The 17,920-nt window shown below is 56.7% G+C and overlaps 1 protein-coding gene across 4 annotated transcripts in view; it reads left to right on the forward strand.

Moving 5' to 3' along the window:
- The window catches only part of DNAH1 (dynein axonemal heavy chain 1), a 76,162-nt gene that overhangs the window by 48,729 nt on the left and 9,513 nt on the right, over window positions 1–17,920 (forward strand). For all 4 annotated transcript variants that reach the window (XM_042979085.1, XM_015537467.2, XM_042979086.1 and 1 more), the window contains exons 37-59: window positions 423–600; window positions 1,404–1,598; window positions 1,688–1,807; window positions 2,077–2,235; window positions 2,425–2,532; window positions 3,605–3,745; window positions 3,889–4,049; window positions 4,484–4,641; window positions 5,196–5,369; window positions 6,180–6,218; window positions 8,357–8,535; window positions 9,493–9,723; window positions 10,395–10,591; window positions 11,069–11,204; window positions 12,119–12,327; window positions 12,418–12,589; window positions 13,328–13,519; window positions 14,061–14,171; window positions 14,968–15,153; window positions 15,570–15,761; window positions 16,946–17,113; window positions 17,206–17,397; window positions 17,523–17,654. In XM_042979085.1, coding sequence (XP_042835019.1) covers window positions 423–600; window positions 1,404–1,598; window positions 1,688–1,807; window positions 2,077–2,235; window positions 2,425–2,532; window positions 3,605–3,745; window positions 3,889–4,049; window positions 4,484–4,641; window positions 5,196–5,369; window positions 6,180–6,218; window positions 8,357–8,535; window positions 9,493–9,723; window positions 10,395–10,591; window positions 11,069–11,204; window positions 12,119–12,327; window positions 12,418–12,589; window positions 13,328–13,519; window positions 14,061–14,171; window positions 14,968–15,153; window positions 15,570–15,761; window positions 16,946–17,113; window positions 17,206–17,397; window positions 17,523–17,654 — 3,730 coding nt within the window. The remainder of the gene's footprint in view (window positions 1–422; window positions 601–1,403; window positions 1,599–1,687; window positions 1,808–2,076; window positions 2,236–2,424; window positions 2,533–3,604; window positions 3,746–3,888; window positions 4,050–4,483; window positions 4,642–5,195; window positions 5,370–6,179; window positions 6,219–8,356; window positions 8,536–9,492; window positions 9,724–10,394; window positions 10,592–11,068; window positions 11,205–12,118; window positions 12,328–12,417; window positions 12,590–13,327; window positions 13,520–14,060; window positions 14,172–14,967; window positions 15,154–15,569; window positions 15,762–16,945; window positions 17,114–17,205; window positions 17,398–17,522; window positions 17,655–17,920) is intronic.

Consider the following 17,920-nt stretch of genomic DNA (forward strand, 5'->3'; position numbering starts at 1 on the left):
AAACCTGAGCCTTCTTGGGTTCTGTGGCAGGAACTGGATACATCTCGTGACCTATCCCTTGCTTTCTCTGCTAGGTCATTGACCTCTTATCCTTCTCTTTCCATGTCCCAGAACTCTGTGGACTCCCATTTCTGCTGTTGCCTCCTCCCCCGTTTCCTTTCTTTTCCCCAGGATATCACCTTTTTATCCTCTTTTTAATGGAGATTCAGCAGAGAAGGAATATAAGCACACATTTTTATAACCCCATGTTTTACCAAAAAGTCCCATTTCCCCCATTATAGTTTTTCAATGAATGAAGATATTGAAGGGAAAAATACCCCAGCAGAGCAAGGCCAGACTGGCAGCCAGATGTCCCTGGGAGTCAGCTGTGCTTGCTGCCCTGTTTCTGGGCACCTACAGCCCTCTCCTCCTGGTGACTGCAGGACAGATGGGATTTTCTCCTCCCTCATCCGGGCGGGGGCCATCGCCTCTGATACCAACAAGAAGTGGTACATGTTCGATGGGCCAGTGGACGCTGTCTGGATAGAGAACATGAACACGGTGCTGGATGACAACAAGAAGCTGTGCCTTAGCTCTGGGGAGATCATCAAGCTCACAGAGGTATGTCTTCCTGTCCATTTCCCCGGCTCTCCTCTGCAGCTGGGTGGACCTGACAGCCACAGCATGCTGGCCATCCTCGTCCCCCTCCATCTCAGGACCACAGCTGCACCTCAGCCCATCCCCACAACCTTTTGGTGTCCCTCTCCGTCCCAAGCTCCCACACTTGGCCACGTCTTGTGCAGCTGCTCAGAGCTGCCCATCTGCAGACCCACATTCTGTGATGCTCAGGGCCTAGGTCCAGGATGACCACCCACAAGGCTCTGCCTTGTGCCTCCCAGGCCCCCTTGCAGCCATGTCAGCCCAGTCTGAGTCAGGCACCTTAGCAACATGACAGTCGTATGGGAAACAGGTGGTCCAGACCTGGCTGTAGGGGCACCTGCCTGGTGTGTGAGATGCAGTTCTCAGAAGAGGAGGCATCGCCTGGGTGTAAGAGCAGTTCATGGTATCCACACTGAGCTGATCTCTTGAGCCCTTCTGAGAACACCCAGAGATTCTGGAGCATAGCAGGCAGCTCCCATCAGATTTCTCTATGGCTCCAGGGACCCCAATATGCCCCAGTCCACTATACTGGCCAGAGAGTAATCAGGAATCTCCTGACTTTTGTTCTCCTCAAGACTCCAGGGAGGGCTATTTTATCAGCTGAAGACCAAGGGGTTTCTGCATCCCTTCCACCCCAGCACTGCTCCTGGTGCACATCCCGCCCCATGGCCTGCCTACAGTTGCAGGATGGGCAACCCCTCCCCATGGCTCTGTGGCCCTAGGAGCTGGTGGCTGGCCCACTCACACAGTTCATGTCGTGCCAGGCAATGACCATGATGTTCGAGGTGCAGGACCTGGCAGTGGCCTCCCCAGCCACAGTGTCCCGCTGTGGTATGGTGTACCTGGAGCCCAGCATCCTGGGGCTCATGCCCTTTGTCGAGTGCTGGCTAAGGAGACTCCCTGACTTATTCAAGCCCTATGAGGAGCAGTTCAAGGCCCTCTTTGTTGGCTTCCTGGAGGTAAGCAAGTCCACAGTGTGCCTGGCCCAGGTGGGGCAGCCAGGTGCTGTGGCCGCCAGCCACAAGAGCCGGGTGCTCATTCCCTATAGGGGTCCATAACTTTCATCCGGAACTCGGTAAAGGAGGTGATCGCCTCAACCAACAGCAACCTGATCATGAGTCTCCTCAAGCTGCTGGACTGCTTCTTCAAGCCCTTTCTGCCTAAAGAGGTACGGCTCTGAGCAAGTGGGGCTGGGTGCCTTCTCCTTTCTGCCCTCTGCTCTCCTTGCCCGGGTACCAGAGGGCCCTGAACCCCACGCCCAGCTTCCTGGAAGAGAGATTCAGATCGGCTCACATGGGTCACAGGATCACCCCATCAGGTCTGCTGCAGAGACGCCAAACTATGCAGCAGAGGCCAAAGGATGCCCCCAACCTCTGCCTCCTCGGGCTACTCAGTACTATTCTTGCCTTGGCCTGATACTGTTCCCACTATCCCCAGGGCCTCAAGAAAATATCCCCAGAAAAGCTGAGTCGCATCCCAGAGCTGATTGAGCCCTGGTTCATCTTCTCCCTGATCTGGAGTGTGGGTGCCACAGGGGACAGTGCCAGCCGCATCAACTTCAGCCACTGGCTCAGGATCAAGATGAAGATAGAAAAAGTGAGAGGCAGCAGTGCCCCCCCCCACCCCCACCCCCCCCCACCCCCGCCAGGCTGGGCTCCCAAGTCCAGGATGTGTGTGCTGAATGCCAGGTGTTCTGGGACCATCCATGGGACTCGGGCCCCCAGGGACAAGTAGCCACACAAATTCCTGGGCCTCACAGCCTGGTTTTCCTCTGGTCCCTCGAAGCTGACCATGCCCTTCCCAGAGGAGGGGCTGGTTTTCGATTACAGGCTGGAGGACGCCGGGATCAGCAGCACTAAGGACGATGAGGATGAAGATGAGGAAGGCAAGAAGGTGAATGCAGGCCTGTGCCGAGGGGACAGGACAGGACGGGAGGCGCCCCACTGGGTGGTGGCTAAACTTCTCGGTGAATCCTGACTACAGAGAGGAGGCCATGTTGATGGCCACAGGTCTCAGGTGGCGGTTATTTGCATTATCTCATGTATCCTCACAGATACACAGTATACCTATTATCGTGCCCATTTTCCAGACAAGGAAATTGAGGCTCAGAACAGTCATCCCCAGCCAGTGGGTGACAGAGCTGGACTTGAACCTGGGACTGGGAGCTGTTCCTAGAGTTCCTCCCCTACCAACCATATGCATTGACTCCTCCGTGTTGATGCCGAGTCCAGGGATGTTCACCTCAATTCTACTAAAAAGTCCCATTTTCCTAGGGGCTGGGCACCCTAAGGGCAGGGCAGCAAGCCCTCAAGGCCTACTTTGGTGTCCCATTCATTCTATCAGCCAGCGAGGGCTCTGTGAGCCTACTCTGCTTCTAGGATCAGAATCCTAACCCAGGAGGAAGAGGGGGCAGAGAGGCATTTGCGGAGATGGCCACTATGCATGGGGCTGGGGATCTCACAGGGCACATTTGAGTCTAACAGGACTGTCCCCAGTGTGACCTGTGCTTGACCATAGTGAGGACCCTCATCGGGGGAGGTCTGCAAGCTGGGTCAAGGAATTCATGCAGATGGGATGGTGTGGGGAGATGAGGCCAGGTGACCTCAGCACCTGTGGTTCTGGCCCCCCCCCCTCCCACCTTGGATAGCCAGAAACTAAATAGTGAAGGCCTTTGACTTCTGGGCTGTCCACTTGCTGGAACACTTCCTTGATGCAGAGACCCACAGCTTCCCTAGGAAGCTGCCCACAAGGGCAGCCGTGTGCAGAGAGCTCCCCCACTCACAGTGGTTTGTTCTGGGGTTCCCCGTGGTGTGCAGAGAGTAGGGCACAGGCTTCCTATTTCAGTCAGAAACAGCCCCTTACCCGTGCTCTCTTGCCAAGGCCTAGCAGTGCAGCTCCTTTCCCTCCTGGTGTACTTGGCCAGAGTGGGGTTCTGGGCCCAGCCCTGAGCTACCTGTGGTTCCAGGTTGCCTGGGTCAAGTGGATGGACTCCTCGACTCCGTTCACCATGGTGCCAGATACCAACTACTGCAACATCATCGTGCCTACTATGGACACAGTGCAGATGTCCTACCTGCTGGACATGCTGCTCACCAACCACAGGCCCGTGAGTGCCCCTGCCATGCCCTGTCTCACCCAAACTAAGGCCCAAGTCAGGGGGTGGCTGGCCTCCCATATTGACAGGGTGGCAGCTCCTGCTGTGTGCCAGACCCTGGGAGAGTTTTGAATACGTGATCCCGGTTCTCCTAGGTGCTGTGCATTGGGCCAACAGGCACAGGGAAGACCCTCACCATCTCCGACAAGCTCCTCAAGAACCTGCCGCTGGAGTACATCAGCCACTTCCTCACCTTCTCAGCCCGAACCTCGGCCAACCAAACCCAGGACCTCATCGACAGCAAGCTGGACAAGAGGCAGGCACCTCATTCCTTTCTATGTCCCGTGTCCTCCCAGCCTGGCTCAACCAGCTGCTTTCTCAGCTCCTCACCAAATTATGCTCTCGGGTTTGCCGAGACCTTCCTGGAGGGCCCTGGGCTCCTTTGCAGACTGTTCTGGAGCCGTCATCCATCAGAAATGCCTACTAGGCCCAGCCATGGGTGCTTGCCCTGGGCTGGGTACTCGGGTGGGGCTTGTTATGTGTCTGCATGGGAGGCAAGACTCACCTTGAGGGAGCCCAGACTCAGGGCAGCCAAGTGTGATGTCCTAGGATGTTCAGAATGGGACAAGGGGCTGCTCAAGAGATCCAACAATTCAGAGGAGGCTGAAGGTAGTTGCCATCCTGCCACCCCTGGGCTCCCAGAGGACCTGGTACCAATGGGTGCTAGGCTCACACAGCCCCTTCCCACAGGCGGAAGGGTGTGTTCGGACCACCCCTGGGGCGCAACTTCATCTTCTTTATCGATGACCTGAACATGCCAGCCTTGGAGACATATGGTGCCCAGCCACCCATCGAGCTGTTGCGCCAGTGGATGGACCACGGTGGCTGGTATGACCGCAAGGTCATTGGTATGTACCCTCTGGCCTGAGCCAGTGGGGTGCGGGCTGGGTGTGCTGGGCAGGGCCAGGGCATCTGTTAGGCAGGGTAGGCAGAGCGCCCAGTGCCCACAGTACTTTTAGAGGGTCCACAGAAATGTTTTGATTTAAAAAAAATTTTTAATGTTTATTTGTTTTTGAGAGAGAGAGAGAGAGACAGAACATGAGCAGGGGAGGGGCAGAGAGAGAGGGAGACAGAATCCGAAGCAGGCTCCAGGCTCCGAGCTGTCAGCACAAACTGTGAGATCATGACCTGAGCCGAAGTTGGACACTTAATTGACTGAGCCACGCTGGCGCCTTGTTTTGATTTCTTTTAAAATCACCAGGAAGATGAACTTTCAGGTCAAAGAACATTTTTAATGTATAACATAAATATATTTGTCTTTATTCTAATCCTGATATAAATTATAGTTTTTAATATTGTTATGGAGGAGAGGAGACCCTTGAAGGCCAAGTGCCTGGGGCCCACAGAAGTCATAATTCAGCCCTGGGCAGGGCTCTCTCCTGACTTCCTGCCTCCACTCCAGGAGCCTTCAAGAACCTGGTGGACATCAACTTTGTCTGTGCCATGGGCCCCCCAGGTGGAGGCAGGAATGCCATCACCCCACGGCTGACGCGCCACTTCAACTACCTGTCCTTTGCTGAGATGGATGAGGTCAGCAAGAAGCGCATCTTCTCCACCATCCTGGGCAGTTGGATGGGTGAGCCTTGGGCAGAAGTGGGGGAGGCCATGGGCAAAGGCAGAAGCCCAAGCCAGATAAGCTACTCCTAGGACAGCCGGGCAGCTGCTGGAAAGTGGGGAGTGGTTGAGGCACTGACCTCAGACCTGGATTCATCCTTTACTCAGCTATGTCACCACTGGCAAATTTGTGAACTTCTCTGAGCCTTAGTTTCTCCATCTGTATAATGGATGATGATATTAGAGTCCACCACCCCAAGTTGTGAAGGTTAAATAAGACATTGCACGTAGCATCTAGCATGAAGCCTGGCACATGGGGATTACTGAATATATGATTTATACACTTGTATGCTTGTGACTTCACCTGCATATGCACACACATACATGTCAGTACTTACCTAGAAAAGCTGATGGAAGGATGTTACTTTTATAAATCAGGAAAAGCCACCAAGATAGAATGGACAAAGTGGCCCTGATCTTCCATGGGGTTTGGGGAAAAGTCTGCATCAGGATGCAGTTTCCCTCACCAGCCCACCTCCTATCTAACATACATTCTGACCTTTGAACTCCCCTTGGCGCTGTGCCAGGTGGTGGGGGATGGGAGTCAGGTCTTCCCTCCTGTGGCCTGGCCTGCCCTGCCCTCAGGGGTGATAGGTCAGAACCTGCCTACAGGCCCAGCTTGTGGGGGTGGGGGTGGGGGGGCACATTGCTCTGAGGAGGGTGGGCAGCAGGTACCTGCTCTGGGAGCTGCCCAGCTCAGCCCAGCTGGCCAAGGTGGGCAGCAAGGGACCCACCTAAGTTAGACCCCCATGTCTCTCCCTCAACCCTCTAGATGGACTCCTCGGGGAGAGAAGTTACCGGGAGCCCGTGCGTAAGTGCAGGCCCAGACAGGCCCTGGATGGGGTGAGGTGCTGGTTCCAGGGGGAGCCCTGGGCTCCAGTTGGGTGGGGCTGAGGCTGGGTCGCAGTGGCCACAGTGAACCATCCTCAGGCTCATGTGAGGGCCTTGGGCTATAGCCAATGCCTTTGTAGGCTCATTCAACTATTCGTACAGCAGCCAGTCCTTCGGTGCCTGGGTTATGTCCATCTTTCAGTAGAAGCAAAGTAAATGTGAGTTCAGTGAATGAGCTCCCACCCTGTGTAAAGAAGCAGAGGCTCCAAAGAGGCTGGCCCTCTCCGAGGAGCAGGCATCTCCAGTGTGGCAGCCTCACGCAGGACGGATCTGTCAGTCATTGCTGCTGGGCGACTGGCTACTTCAGGCCTTCAGACCTACCTCACGTCCCACCTCTTCCCCTACCTCAGCTGAAAGAGGCCATCAGAAAACAGCGCCCTCCTTAGGCCTCCATGTCCATTGCTCACCTGCACCCAGGCGCCCATTGGCCCTGTCTTCTCTCTTGTTGCTGGGAACGGACTGCCCTGCTCCCAGACAAGGTCAAAGAGTCCTGTTCTTAAGCCTGAATCCCACCCCAAGATTGTGTGCCGGAGGACGTGGCTCCACCTCCCAAAACACTGCATAAGTACCCACATATGTGTGTGGCCCTTCTCCACTGGGCCGTTCCATCAGTAAGCAGACATGTCCCCCATCGTAACACAAAACCCCAAACAGCCACTCTGGGCCCCTTCCCATCCTGGCCATCACTCTATTTCTCTGCTCACGTTGACAGCACAGCTCAAGAGCATTGTCTCTTCATGCTGGCACCAGCCGCCCCTCCCACTTTCCCTCGTGCCCTACCACTCCCCAGAGAGTGCCCTTGTCACCAGCGGCCTTGTGTGGCCAGACCAAAGGTCAGCTCTCAGTCCTCACATTCCCGGGCTGTCACTGTCAGTGGAGGGTGGCCGCTCCTTCTCTCAGGTCACCACCCTCCACCCCCATTTCCCCACCCCACCCCAACCTCCCACCTGTCCATCTATCCATCTCCATCTGCAGCCAGGGGGACCCATTCAAATGTTCATTCAGATCACACTCCTCCACTGCCCAGTTGCAGACAAGAGCCCAAGTCCCAACAGTGGCGGATGGGGCCATCCCTGCCCCTTGTCACCTCTCTGCTCTCACCCGCTCCTCGCTGTCCTGGGCCTGCTTATGCCTCCCTTCCTCAGCTGTCTGCTTCAGTGCCCCTCCTCACGAGGCCTCTCCCAGCATCATGCCGAATGCCCCTAGCCCTGCCCCCACCCCCCCGCCCCCAACACCTCTCTCCTGCGGCAGGCCTCTCCATAGCTCTTTACTGTCCACTCTGCTGCACGTCTGTTCGTTCCCTGCCTCCCCACAAGAATGGCAGCTTCAGGGTGATGAGAGTGTCTGTTGGGGCTGCCCTCTGTGCCCAGGACCTAGAACAGTGCAGTGCCTGTGTTAATAGATGAGCCCCTCTGTGGGGCTGATGAGTCCTCCTGCCCCTTCTTTACTTTTTTCCACTTCAGGGGATTGATTCCCTCTGCCCCAAGTTCCCACTGACAGCATTTTGGTTCCCAGCAAAGAACTGAGTAGATTTTAAAGAACAATAAAACAGATTATGTTAGTAATGAAAATGCAGGCTGGTGGTTGCAGCAGCTCCGGGGGGCTGGTAAGCCCTGCAGGTCACGGCTGACTCCAGGCCCTGCACATCCCCCGTGATGCCCTCCTGAAGGTTATGTGGCCCATGTGACCCTCCCCTGCTTGGCTCAGAGCCGGCATGTTTCAGGTGTGGGGGACAGCCCCACTGGCACTGACTCCCCTTGTTCCGTGTGTGTGTCCCAGTGCCCCAGTGTACAATGGCCTGTGTCAGTAATGAGGATGTACAAGTGAGGAGCTCAGAGCAGGAGATTCCTCACCCCAAGCTAGGGGACATCAAGAAGAACTTGTGGAGGAGGTGGCATCGGAGAGGATCTGAAGGGTGGGTGCAAGTGAGGCCCGCAGGCTGGGGAAAGGGCATCTGGGGGAGAACACGGCATTGGCCAGGGCAGGGGGTTAGGATCCACAGAGGCCGCACTGGAGCCCCCACCTGTGTGACCCAGGCCCACCCTCCTGTTCCCACAGCTGGGGCCCCCACCATCGCTCAGTTTGCGGACCCCCTCGTGGAAGCCACCATCATGGTCTACTCCACCATCACCTCCCAGCTGCTGCCCACCCCAGCCAAGTCCCACTATACCTTCAACCTGAGGGACCTTTCCAAGGTCTTCCAGGGAATACTCATGGCCGACCCGGCTAAAGTCGAGGTGAGGATCTGGTAGGATCCCTTCCCAGTGTCCAGCAGAAGAGTACCCACCATGACTTCACAGTCCTCCCCAGCCCCTCAGTTTTAGACCTTACTGCTCAAACACTGCCCAGCCTTGATCTGGCCAGGCCCTGAGTGGGGCTGGAGGCATGGTGGGCTCCAGGCCCCCTGCCTTCCTATAGCTGAGTCCAGATCCATGCTTAGAATGGCAGTGGTGTTGGGGCTCACACAAAAGAGGGAGCCAGGGCAAAGAAAGGGAGAGAAAGGTTCCTGTTGGAGGCCCTGTGTGGGAGAAGATTTAGGAGGAAGAATGAGTGGGATGCACTCCAGGAAACAAATGCTCCAGTGGAAAGAGCAGGACTGTAGCAGGGAGTGGGCTGTCTGGTGTGCTGGGTGGGCTGGGGCAGACTGTGAGCTGTGGGGGCCGCAGGATCCTGAAGGTGATGGGAGCCATGGGTTTGGGATTTGCACTTGGAATGGGGGTGGGTTTGGTCAGTGTGTGCAGAGCCTGGTCTGCACAGGGAGACTCAGTGAACAGGACAGATGCCAGACTTGGCCTTGCCACGCTATAGCCAAAGAGGTAGAGAGAAGGGCCTGGGAGCTTCCTGAAGGTCAGCTACTCCCCCAGGGAGAGGCAGGAAAGCTGGGATGGAGGTGGTAGCAGACATAGAAATGGGAGCAGAATCTGAGGGGCTTGCTGAGTGGCTAGATGTGGGACGTTAGGAAGGAGAATTGGGCATTCCTCCCCAGCTTGGGGTTTGAGGAATCGTGGGGGCCCTAGTGGAGCTGGGTCCCAGTAGGCACTTGGCCTTCTGAGCCTGGATCTGGGGGTGGAGAGGCACAGGCGTGAGGCACAGCCCCATGCAGGACGCGGTCCTTGGTTGGCCGGCTGCCCTGTGTGCGGCCCTGCCCGGGACTCGGGGGGAAGAGGCAGGTGCTGATGCCAGGATGGCTGCAGGACAAGGTACAGCTGCTACGACTGTGGTACCATGAGAGCTGCCGCGTGTTCCGCGACCGCCTGGTGAACGAGGAGGACCGTGGCTGGTTCGACAAACTACTGGAGAGCCACATGGAGTACTGGGACGTGGCCTTTGTTGAGGTCTGTCCCTTCCAGCCCATCCTTTATGGGGACTTCATGTCGCCAGGCTCTGATGTCAAGTCCTATGAGCTCATCACCAGCGAGAAGAAGGTGAGGGGCCCGGCTGAGGCCTACTCCTCCTGGGGCCCTTCATGCTGCCCCCCGGGACCCAGGCCCTCTGCAGCACTGCTAACAGACCTGCGTGCTGTGGCTGGAGGGTCAGGACACTGACTTTGAAGGCCAGCACTTGGCTCTCTGGGTCTCATTTCCTTTGTCAAAAGGGTGTAGCAGGCCCTCGTTGGCCCACCTCTGAGGATGAGCCTGTGTTTCATTTGAGACGGGCTCTGTAAACAGGGACATGCTGTACCTGTTGGAGGGGCTATCATCCTGCCCTCAGAGGGGCAGCAGGGCCCCTGGGATCATAAGTCTGAGTCATGACCCCAGGGAGATATGGAAGAGACCCCGTCAGGGGTCTCAGAGCTGCGTGGCTGGTGTGGCCTTCTTGATGGTTTCCCTCCACACACATCCCCTCCTTGTTCCTAGGAACTCCCACCAGAGTCATGGGTCAGTACACTTGTTAAAACCCAGAGGAAACAGACAGGGCTCTGACCCCACGCCTCAGGCCTTGGTGTATCCAACAGGTCGGGCCTTATGTAGGTGGAACTGGCTTCTGAAGGCACAGCGCCCTTCCAAGCACAGAGGAAGGGGTGTGCTTTCTGTTGGGGGCCCTGGTTCACAGAGACCGAGAGAGGACCCAGATCTCCCCATCCTCCCTGCCCCAGATGATGCAGGTGATTGAGGAGTACATGGAGGACTACAACCAGATCAACACAGCCAAGCTGAAGCTGGTCCTCTTCATGGATGCCATGAGCCACATCTGCCGCATCAGCCGCACCCTGCGCCAGGCGCTGGGCAACGCGCTCCTGCTGGGTGTGGGTGGCAGTGGCCGCAGCTCCCTCACTCGGCTGGCCTCGCACATGTGAGGGCCCCCAGACATGGTGGGCAGTGGGTGGCTGGCGGCAGGCTATTGGTTCCATTTATGTTCTTCCACAGATGGGGGAGCCTCGGGCCGCCCCGGGCCAGGACCCCCAGCCATGGGCTTCTGAACACACTGGGAACAGGAACTAGGCCCCAAGGAGAGGCAACAGCAGTGCCCTGTGGTGCTGTGGGGAGGGAAATGTGGCTGCAGACATCCAAGAGGGATTCCTAGATGAGACGGCCATAGGCTTTCTCTCAGAATCAGAGCTGGGAGGATGGAAGGAAAGGGCATTCCAGGCCATGGGAACAGCTTAAGCCAAGGTCTGTAGGCAAGAGAACATGTTCAGGGCCTGGAGAGTCTGCAGATCTGCCCAGGAAGGGGGCCAGACTCCAGATGGCTGGGGTGGGGTGTGGGCACCCACCACTCAGCACTTGGCCTCAAGCTGTGGTAGGCCTCCACCCAAACTCCTGTCTCTAGGGCTGAGTACGAGTGCTTCCAGATTGAGCTATCCAAGAACTACGGCATGACCGAGTGGCGTGAAGATGTCAAGAAGGTCTTGCTCAAGGCTGGCCTGTACAGCCTGCCCATCACCTTCCTGTTTTCTGACACCCAGGTGCCAGTGCCATAGGCAATGGGCAGGGTCCAGGGTGGGGTGGCTATAACCCCATCCCAGTGTGGTATCCTATAAGGTGGTCGGTCCTTCAATCCCAGGTCACTGTCATTTGGGGTGGCTGTTTTGAGGGACAGCTGGGACTAGGGGTGAGGGAGCCCATAGTTGGGTGGGTCAGGTGCGTGGGGCCAAACCCAGCCTATCAGGGCTAGGGAGATATAGATCGCTACTATACCCTCAGGATAAAGAAGGCCCCTGGCACCATGGCTGACCACAAATGGCACCACACTCACTGGCCAAAGGCTTCCTACCTTAAGGACCACAGGACTTGTGCCCAAAGTGCTGTGCCCGTGGTGCTCTATTTGGGGGCTGCTCCCTCTAGAGCTCCCTACGCATGAGTACTGTTCCTAGGTCTCTTAAGAGAAGGTGAGGTTGTGGCTTTGGGGTCTCAAGACAAATACAGCAGCACTTAAACCTGGCTAGGGGTCAGAACTGGGTCAAGGCTGAAGTCCTGAAATACATCCCACCCTGTGCAGAGTCCTCTCTGTTCCCAGCCCTGCTTCTACCCCAGGGTCCCCTCATGTCATCTGGTAAGGACCTATTTCTGCCCATGGCCTGGTTTCCTCCTGTAAACAGGAGGACTAAACAGGCATGGAGAGGTCTGAAAAGTGAGGAGTAAGGTGCCACATCTCCTACCCAGGACCCAAGGCTCTTTCACAGCCCAGTGGTGATGTTCAGAGTCTCTGCTATAGGGCAGACCCGGATATGAGTCCTAGACTATGACTTATGGGGTCACTTGTATGATCCTGGGCTTCTCTGCCCAGGTTTGTAAAATGGGGCTGCTGTGAAGGTCCAGGGAGACCAACGCCCAGGGGCCATCATCAAGGCTTAGCTTTTGCACTCTCATCTCTCCCCAGATCAAGAACGAGTCTTTCCTGGAGGACATCAACAACGTCCTGAACTCGGGTGACATTCCCAACCTCTACACCTCAGAAGAGCAGGACCAGATTGTCAACACCATGCGGCCATATGTCCAGGAGCAGGGCCTGCAGCCCACCAAGGCCAACCTCATTGCCGCCTACACTGGGCGTGTGCGCAGCAACATCCATGTGGTGCTGTGCATGAGGTACAAGCAGTCATCGCAGCCTGCCGTGGGGAGGGTTCTGGGCTCCTGGGGGTGAAAGTCAGCATCTCATTTGGACTCCTGGCCCCCCAGCCCCATAGGAGAGGTCTTCCGAGCCCGCCTGAGGCAATTCCCCTCCCTGGTCAACTGCTGTACCATTGACTGGTTTAACGAATGGCCAGCTGAGGCCCTGGAGTCTGTGGCCACCATGTCCCTGAACGAGATCCCAGAACTGGAAGCCACCTCTGAAGTAATCGGAGGACTGGTAGGTGTCTTGGTGAGGAGCAAGCTGTCGTGGGGGAACTGTTTAGGTTTGGGACTCTCACCCAGGCTCAACACTGATGGGCGTTTGGGCAGGTGAGTTACCTGTGCTGAGCCTGTTTCCTCATCTGTATAATGGGAGTGCCACAAGACTGTCTCAGTGATATAGGTGGTTGGACACACACTTCATAGTCACTGTTTGTTTTGTTCCCTGAGATCTTTGTGGCAGCTTTCTTCACAGAGCCCCCTGACACAACCAAAGACCACGGATGGGGGACTAGATTTGTCTGGTCCAAACTGAGAGAGTGGTGGTCACCTGAGGGCCAAGAGCTAGAGTGAGTCCACTTCCCTGTCCAGCTATGCTGAGGCCTTGGGCCCGCTGTTTCCCCTGACCCAGCCTCCAAGGAAGGGGGATCCCACCTTAGGATTCTCAGGGAGAGGCAGGTCTTGGGAGCTGTGACTAGGGAAAGATCTGGGAGAGACCTGAGTCCATTTAAAGACAGCTCTGCCCTTGACAGTTGTGTGAACTTAAACAAGCCCCTTGACTTCTCTGGGTCGTGGGATTTTCTGCAGAATAGGTGACCTTGACCCTGGAGGCTATGAGGATCATAGGAGACAGTGAGTGTGAGAGGCATTGAGGTTCTTACCTGTGGCCCCCTCCTCGGGACTAGGCTTCAGTGGCTTTGAGGGCACCCCGGTGCCCTTTCTTTGCTGCTGGCATCAGTGGTTTCCCACCCCACAGATTCAGGTTTGCGTATATATCCACCAGTCGGTGGCCAAGAAGTGTGTTGAGTACCTGGCTGAGCTGGCCCGCCACAACTATGTGACCCCCAAGAGCTACCTGGAGCTGCTTAATATTTTCTCCATCCTAATTGGGCAGAAGAAACAGGAGCTGAAAACTGCTAAGAACCGCATGAAGAGTGGCCTTGACAAGGTGGGCCACGGTGGGGCTTTGTGGGCAATGGCTGACAGCCCACGATTCTGCATGCTCTGGCTTAGCCCAGACCCAGGGAGGCCCAGCCCACCCTCTCATCAGCAGCCTGCAGTGTTGAAATGGGTGGCTTCCTCCCTTACCAAACAAACAAATGAACAGAAGCTGTTGGACAAGGGCAAGGCCAAAGCAGGTTACCCCACAGATATTCAGGGGACGGCTCCCTTCCTCCAGGGTTCACTGGACAACCAGCCACAGCCTCTCACTCATGCATGAGGGCCTGTGGCCCTGCAGGAACCTCTCCCCAGGCCCCTCCAGGCCCAACTCTCTCTTTCTTTTGTCTTTTTTTTTTTTTTTTTTCAAGTAGGCCTCATGCCTAGCATGGAGCCCAACAGGGGGCTTGAACTCAAGACCCCGGGATCAAGACCAGAACTGAGATCAAGAGTCAGATCCTCAACCAACTGAGCCACACAGGCACATACCCCGGCTCTCTTTCTGGTACCCTGTCACACGTAATTTCCTCTCTGCATCCCCCATCTCCTAGCTGCTGCGAACTTCAGAAGATGTGGCCAAGATGCAGGAGGAGCTGGAGATGATGCGCCCTCTGCTGGAAGAGGCTGCCAAGGACACCATGCTCACCATGGAGCAGATCAAGGTCAGGGGTGCTCCTTGGCTCTCTTCCCTGATGTCTGACCGTGTCTGAGGATGTTCGGTGTCCCCATGCAACCACAAGATCGCCAGTTGCCTGACCCTGCAGGTTGCTTAGCCTCTCAGTGCCTGTCTTCCTCAGCCAGTAGTCATTGGTTTATTCAACAAGTGTTTGCTTGGAACCTATTCTATGCTGGGCACTGCCCCGGGGTAGGGGATGTGGTGAAAGCAAGAGAGGCAGCCCAAGCCGTGGTAGTCATGACACAGACTGAGCGGCAGGCCACCACAGGCAGCTGTGCGGACTCTGCCCGAGTCTCCCTCTGAGTCTTCGTGAGATCCCCAAATTCGAGGGCCGTGTCCTCCCAGCCGACATCTCAGATTCGTATGTTCGTTATGACAGCTTTCTGGTAGAAGCAGTCACATTCTGCTCTGCAATGTCAGTGTTTTGAAAATGTTTGCCAGCAGATGGAAAGAAAATGATGGGGGTAGGGGGAGCACCTTTCTGTGTCTTGCATGGCGGTACCCTGAGGACTTAGGGGGTCCTTCCCTGGTGGGCAGTTGTGCTCAAGCACATAAAGCCCAGAGCCCCAATCCAGGCCCACTGTGAACACTCGGAATGGGCTTCTTACATTCCCAGAGCTCCATGGCCTGTCATAGCCAAGAGGGCTCTTGGAGAATGGGGTATCCCAGCCCTCATTTCCCTCTGCCTAGGGAAACTGAGGTGTGTAGGGAGGAGAAAGGGGTGGGGACACATGTGTCCCTGGCATGCCACCAGCTGGATCCTCCCTGCCTTTGGTCTCCAGGTAGACACAGCCATTGCCCAGGAGACCCGAAATTCAGTGCAAGCAGAGGAGATCAAGGCCAATGAGAAGGCCAGGAAGGCACAAGCTATAGCTGATGACGCCCAGAAGGACCTGGATGAGGCCCTGCCTGCCCTGGATGCGGCCCTGGCCAGCCTGCGCAATCTCAACAAGAATGATGTGACTGAGGTGGGTGGCCAGGCAGCCCTGGAATCCCCCCTGGTGTCCAGCCTAGCACCCCTGGGCTCCAGGCCCCCTCTCTCCACATCCCTTGGGGGTCATGTGCTGGGAGGTGTGAGCAGAAATAGGGCTCAAACCCAGCTGCCTGCCCTTACCTCCTTGCACCAGCCCCTAGGCCCTGAGCCAGCACATGGGGAGGGCTTTCGGTCCTAAGAAACCAGCCTCTAGCCTCATGGTCAAGCCTGGGTATATGGGGGAGCAGCAGGAGCCACAGGCTGAGGCAGACCTTAGGGAATATCTCAGAGCACATTTTGTCAACGGTGGTAGGAACTGGGTAGGTGAGGTCCACCTTATCTGACAGCTGTCCCTGCCCTGGGGGAATCCAGGCATTGATGGGTCTCTCCCACTCTTGGCCTGACCTGTAGGTGCGGGCCATGCAGCGGCCACCCCCAGGTGTGAAGCTGGTCATAGAGGCTGTGTGCATCATGAAGGGCATCAAGCCCAAGAAGGTGCCTGGAGAGAAGCCTGGCTCCAAGGTGGACGACTACTGGGAGCCCGGCAAGGGGCTGCTGCAGGATCCTGGCCGCTTCCTTGATAGCCTTTTCAAGTTTGACAAGGTGAGCATGCCAGGTGCAGGCTGGACAGTGGGTAAGGCAGGGAAGCAAGGAGGGGAGCCAACACCCCCACAGTGTAGGATTCTCTGTCCTATCTCCCTCTGCTTATAACACACACAGCCCTGTGGCCACAGGGGTGACAGGCAGGCTCCTGTCCCCATAAGATGTCACCCATAGTCACTCCAAAGCTCTGTAGCCTGGAGATCCCCTCTTGTGCCTTTTCCTCCCTGAGACCCCCATGGCCTTGGCCTAGACCTTCACTGTCTGTGCAACCATCGCCTTTCCCTCAGCCTCAGCTGAGGCTCAGCTTTTCCTGTCTGTCTCTGGGTTTCTCTGTCTGCTGTCTATCTGGGGCTCTTAGTGTCCATGCCCGTTTTCTCTCTCGGTAGGTGGCTTCATGGTTAGATGAGCCTGGAGCCCACTACTCTCTTGGGGGACCCTCTTCAGCCTAGTAATTGGGTAGGGGACAACTGCCTGTGCACACGGGCCACCCCCCACCACCATGTGTCAGTATCAGGCCCCGGACACTCCAGGCTGCACTGGGAGGGTGGAGACAATGGCCAATAGGCCGCTAGACTCCCTATAGACTTCCCCATCCTTCCTCCTCCTCTTCCATCAATCTAGAAACCAGAGTCCCCACAGGCCTAATTAAACCCAAATCAGGAGCACTCACAGCCAGTGCTCAGGCTCCCCTGCCTGGTCCCAGGCTCTGAACCCTGGGAGCTCATGAACCATGCAGATTCCTGGGCTCATCCTAAACTACAGGGTTGGACTCTTCCACGGTGGGACAGGAACGTTGGGGGTGTGGTGAGCTCTCAGGATGAGGATTAATACCCTGAACATGACCCTGGTTGGGCGTCAGAATCACTCACTCATGTCCACACCTGTCAGGAAATAGCTCTTGTTGCTAAATGAATTTTAAACGGGGCTTGCATATCATCAGACCTCAAGCCTGCGTGGTTTCTCGAGGACAAAGTCTCTGATTGTATTATCTGAAATCCTGGAACACAGAAGTTCCCCTTCCGACCAGCCTTTCTGGGCCATGATTATTCCCAAAGGAAGACACTTGTGCTGAAGCCTACATGGGACATGGGACTCAGAGCAGGAGCAAGGTGTTCCTTAGCAGGGCCCACCATCACTTCCTCCCTGCAAAGCACCCCCTGATGCCCACAGTTCCCCTCCCCTAGGACAACATTGGGGAGGCAGTGATCAAAGCCATCCAGCCTTACATTGACAACGAGGAGTTCCAGCCAGCCGCCATCGCCAAGGTGTCCAAGGCCTGCACCTCCATCTGCCAGTGGGTGCGCGCCATGCATAAGTACCACTTTGTGGCCAAGGCAGTGGAGCCCAAGCGGGTGAGGGCTGGGTACGGCTGGGGGGCAGGGGAGGAAGAGCCCCCAGGGGGAGAGCCCCTGCCACAAGTTAGCCCTGGGCCCTCTGCTGGCAGCAAGCCCTGCGGGAGGCCCAGGACGACCTGGAGGTGACACAGAGGATCCTGGAGGAGGCCAAGCAGCGCCTGCGCGAGGTGGAGGATGGCATCGCCACGATGCAGACCAAGTACCGGGAATGCATCACCAAGAAGGAGGAACTGGAGCTGAAGTGCGAGCAGTGTGAGCAGCGGCTGGGCCGCGCAGACAAGGTGCGCACATCCCCGTAGGGAGGGCCTCTGGGCTGGGGGGGCCTGGGTCGGGGGAAGGCCCTGCGCACCCTCCCCAGCCCCCCGCCCGGCCAACCACAGCCCACCCCATGGGGCTGCCCCTGCAGCTCATCAACGGGCTGTCCGACGAGAAGGTACGCTGGCAGGAGACAGTGGAGAACCTGGAGCATACGCTTGATAACATCTCTGGTGACGTGCTGCTGGCTGCTGGCTTCGTGGCCTACCTGGGCCCCTTCACAGTAAGTAACCTTCTGACCCTGCCTGGGACAGCCTCACCTCCCCAAACAGGCCCCACCTTGAGGCCTCACTCCACAAGGGGCAGCCTGGAGGGCCACTCCTTCTGCACTTACTCATTCAACGAGCGCTCCTCAGGTGCCCCGTCTGAGCCTGGTGCTCTTCCAGGCACAGGGGATAAGGCAGTGCATGAAACAGCCAGAACCCCTCCCTGGCAGGGCTGGTTTTCTAGTGGGAGATAGGAGCTCGCAATTCCATGCTTGCTGGGTGC

Source organism: Panthera tigris, chromosome A2 (assembly GCF_018350195.1).
Source record: "Panthera tigris isolate Pti1 chromosome A2, P.tigris_Pti1_mat1.1, whole genome shotgun sequence".
Lineage (NCBI taxonomy): Eukaryota > Metazoa > Chordata > Mammalia > Carnivora > Felidae > Panthera > Panthera tigris.